The sequence below is a fragment of the Lepidothrix coronata genome, unplaced genomic scaffold, assembly GCF_001604755.1.
Source record: "Lepidothrix coronata isolate B3197 unplaced genomic scaffold, Lepidothrix_coronata-1.0 Scaffold1, whole genome shotgun sequence".
NCBI lineage: Eukaryota > Metazoa > Chordata > Aves > Passeriformes > Pipridae > Lepidothrix > Lepidothrix coronata.
In genome coordinates, this window is record NW_016690181.1 from 13,410,673 (window position 1) to 13,413,887 (window position 3,215).

At 45.7% G+C, this 3,215-nt stretch overlaps 1 protein-coding gene across 3 annotated transcripts in view; it reads right to left on the reverse strand.

Moving 5' to 3' along the window:
• The window catches only part of PTPRJ (protein tyrosine phosphatase, receptor type J), a 74,553-nt gene that overhangs the window by 20,150 nt on the left and 51,188 nt on the right, over positions 1-3,215 (reverse strand). For 2 of the 3 annotated variants that reach the window (XM_017812404.1, XM_017812392.1), the window contains exon 5: positions 3,046-3,165. In XM_017812404.1, coding sequence (XP_017667893.1) covers positions 3,046-3,165 — 120 coding nt within the window. The remainder of the gene's footprint in view (positions 1-3,045; positions 3,166-3,215) is intronic. The other variant, XM_017812400.1, reaches the window with a different exon arrangement.

A 3,215-nucleotide genomic window follows, 5' to 3' on the forward strand; every position in this document is an offset into this window, starting at 1 on the left:
CAGAAGTCACACCAACATACTCTGCCTTGAGATCAAGAACTGGGCTGGGCTCTGTGAAAGGCAAGACAACAATCTGTCAGCCTGCAAGAACAGCTGCTCACAGGCATGGACAGAAGAAACACAGGCACATCAGTACTTCATTCCCTTCCCACCACTCATGGTTCAGAGTGCAGGAGCAGCCCAGCAACATCACCAGGCACTGCTGGAGCCTGCTGCACCAGTGGGCAGCTAAGAGAGAACTAAAGACAAGTCATTCTGAGTGGCATTAATTTCCTTTTGACACCCCAAAACATAAGCACAGAACTCCCAAGGCTTCCCTGGGGAATCCAGAGAAATGGATAAGAAAATAATAGAGTAGACTGGAATATTCTAGTTGAAGGGTCCTGTAACTATCATCTAGTCCAACTGCCTGACCACTTCAGGCCTCACCAAAAGGTAAAGCATATTATTAAGAGTATTGTGCAAACGTCTCAAACATAGATGGGCTTGGGGTATTGACCACCTCTCTAGGAAGCCTATTCCAGTGTTTGACGACCCTCTCAGTAAAGAAATGCTTCCTAATATCAAGCCTAAACCTCCCCCAAGGCAGCTCTGAACTATTCCCACATATCCTACCACTGGATACCAAGGAATAGAGATCAGCATCTCTCTCTCTCTCCACTTCCCTTCCTCAGGAAGTTGAGGAGAGCAATGAGGTCACCCCTCAGCCTAGCCCTCGGCTCCTCTCAGGACATGACTTCCAGCCCTTTCACCAGCTTTGCTACCCTCCTCTGCAGGCATTCAAGGACCTTCACATCCTTGTGTTTGGCCCACAAAACTGCACCCAGAACACAGGGTGAGGCTGCACCAACACTGAACACAGCAGGATAATTACTAATTTTGATGGGCTGATTCTACCATTTGATGCACCCCGGGAGGGGGTTTGCCCTCCCAGCTGCCAGGGCACACACTGCTGACTGCTACTGAGCTTCTGTCAACCAGCTTCCCCCGATCTGTTTCTGCAGAGCTGCTCTCCAGCTACCCCTCCCCCAATTTACACTTCTGTTCAGTATTACTCTGTCACAGCTGCAAAATGTGGCATTTGGTCTTGTTACCTTTCCTCCCACTAATCATTGCCCAATGCTCCAATCTACCTAGATCTCTCTCCGAGGCTTCCTGTCTCTCAGGAGTCAACAGCACCTCCCAGTTTGGTATCATCAGCTAACTTGCTAATGGTGCATTCAACTCCTGCATCCATATAATTGATAAATAAATTGAACAGCTCGAGGATTGAGCCCTGAGGAATAGCACTGGTCACCAGTCAGACATGGCTCCATTCACTAGTACCTTGTGAGCTCTGCCCTTCAGCCACTTCTTCATGCAGCACACCATGAAATCCCTCATCCCACAGCTGGACAACTCGTCCAGAAGGATGCTGTGACGGGCAGCACCAAAAACCTACAGAAAAACTACATCCACTACCTTCCCTTCACCCACTGGGTGGGTGATGTTATCATAGAAAGAGATCAAATCAGTTAGATGGGACTTTGTGAACCCATGTCGACAGTACCTCATGACTGTGTTGTCCTTTAAACACGTTTTAGTAGCACCCAGTATAATCTGCTCCATAATTTTTCCAGGAACTGAGGTTTGTCTAACAGGTCTGCAGGTTCCTGGGTCTTTCCTCACACCCTTCTTGTAACTAGGAATAACACTGGCTAGTGTCCAGTCAGTAGAGACCTCCCCAGGTTCCCAAGACCCTCAGTAGCTGATAGAGAGGAGTCCTGCCATAACATCAGCTAAATCCTTCTGTATTCTGGGATGAATCCTATCAGATCCCATGGACTTGTGGACATTCAGCTGATATAAATGTTTCCTCACAGTTTCAACATCCACAAATTGAAAGTCACTGTGGTTCTCCAACTCTGGGAACCAGGCAGCCCAGAGTCTATCAGTATTACTAAAGACTGAGGCAAAATACACATGGAATGCCTCTGCTTTTTCTTCATTCCTATTAGGCAGGTGACCATCTTCAATAAGTATCAGTCCAATGTTTTCTTTAGAAATTCCTCTTGCTATAAACATATTTTAAAAAGCCTTTCTTGTTATCTGAAACAGCACTGGGCAGCTTCAACTGTAGTTGGGCTCTGGCCCTTGGTGTCTTCTCCCCGCATATATGAACCACAGCTCTGTAATTCTGAGAAGCCTGACCTCACTTCACAAAGCTCACAGGATTTCTTCTTCCTCTTGAGCTCCATGAGGAGTTCCCTGTTCAAAGCTTGTTTTCTGCCCCACTTGGTTTGACTTCTGACACAATGAAATTGCCTGTTCATGTGCTTCTAAAAGGCTGTTCTTAAAAACTGAACAGCACTGATTAATTCCTAAGCCCTCAAAAGCAGATCCTCAGGGTAGGCTGCTAGGTAGCACCCTGAATAGCTTAAACTTTGCTCTCCTGGAGTCCAGGGTAGCAACTCTGCTGTGTCTTTCTCATTACACTGAAAATTTGAAACTCGATCGTTTAATGACCACTGTAGCCAAGTCAGCCACCTACCATCACATCTCCCATCAGTCCTTCTCTATTCACAAACAGCAAGTCCAGAAGGGCATCTTTCCAAGTTGTCTCACAGAGTACTTGTGACAAGAAGTTATATCCCACATGAAGAGATAGGAGGACATAAAGATGGAGAGGAAGAAAGGTGAATTACGGTTGCCTGGTTGTGCTTTTTAAAAGCAAGGATGTCTTTCATCCACACTTCAAGACTCCATGCTTAATGGACATCCCAGATTAGGCTCCATGAATAAGACATCATATATATATACAAATATATATATAAAACATCTTTATATTTTAGCCCTCAAGCAGTTAGGCAGAGCTTTGAGCTGTCCAGCAGAACAAGGCTGCAAGAAACTGTGACTTACTTGTATACAGGTCTATAGATCTTCCTTCTCCTTCCGTCTCATTATCAGCCACTACTGCAAATACAGTGAAGTTGTACCTTGTCCCAGGAATTAAGTCAGTAATTTCTGCTTTGTGGTCAGTGGATGTCACGTTCCTAACAGTCATATCTTCTGTAACCTCTATCCTGTACGTGTAGGAGTTGGAAGCAGTGTCATTCACCTCCCATGTTAAGTTGACAGAAGTCACACCAACATATTCTGCCTTGAGATCAAGAACTGGGCTGGGCTCTGTGAAAGGCAAGACAACAATCTGTCAACTTAACATGGGAGGTGAATGA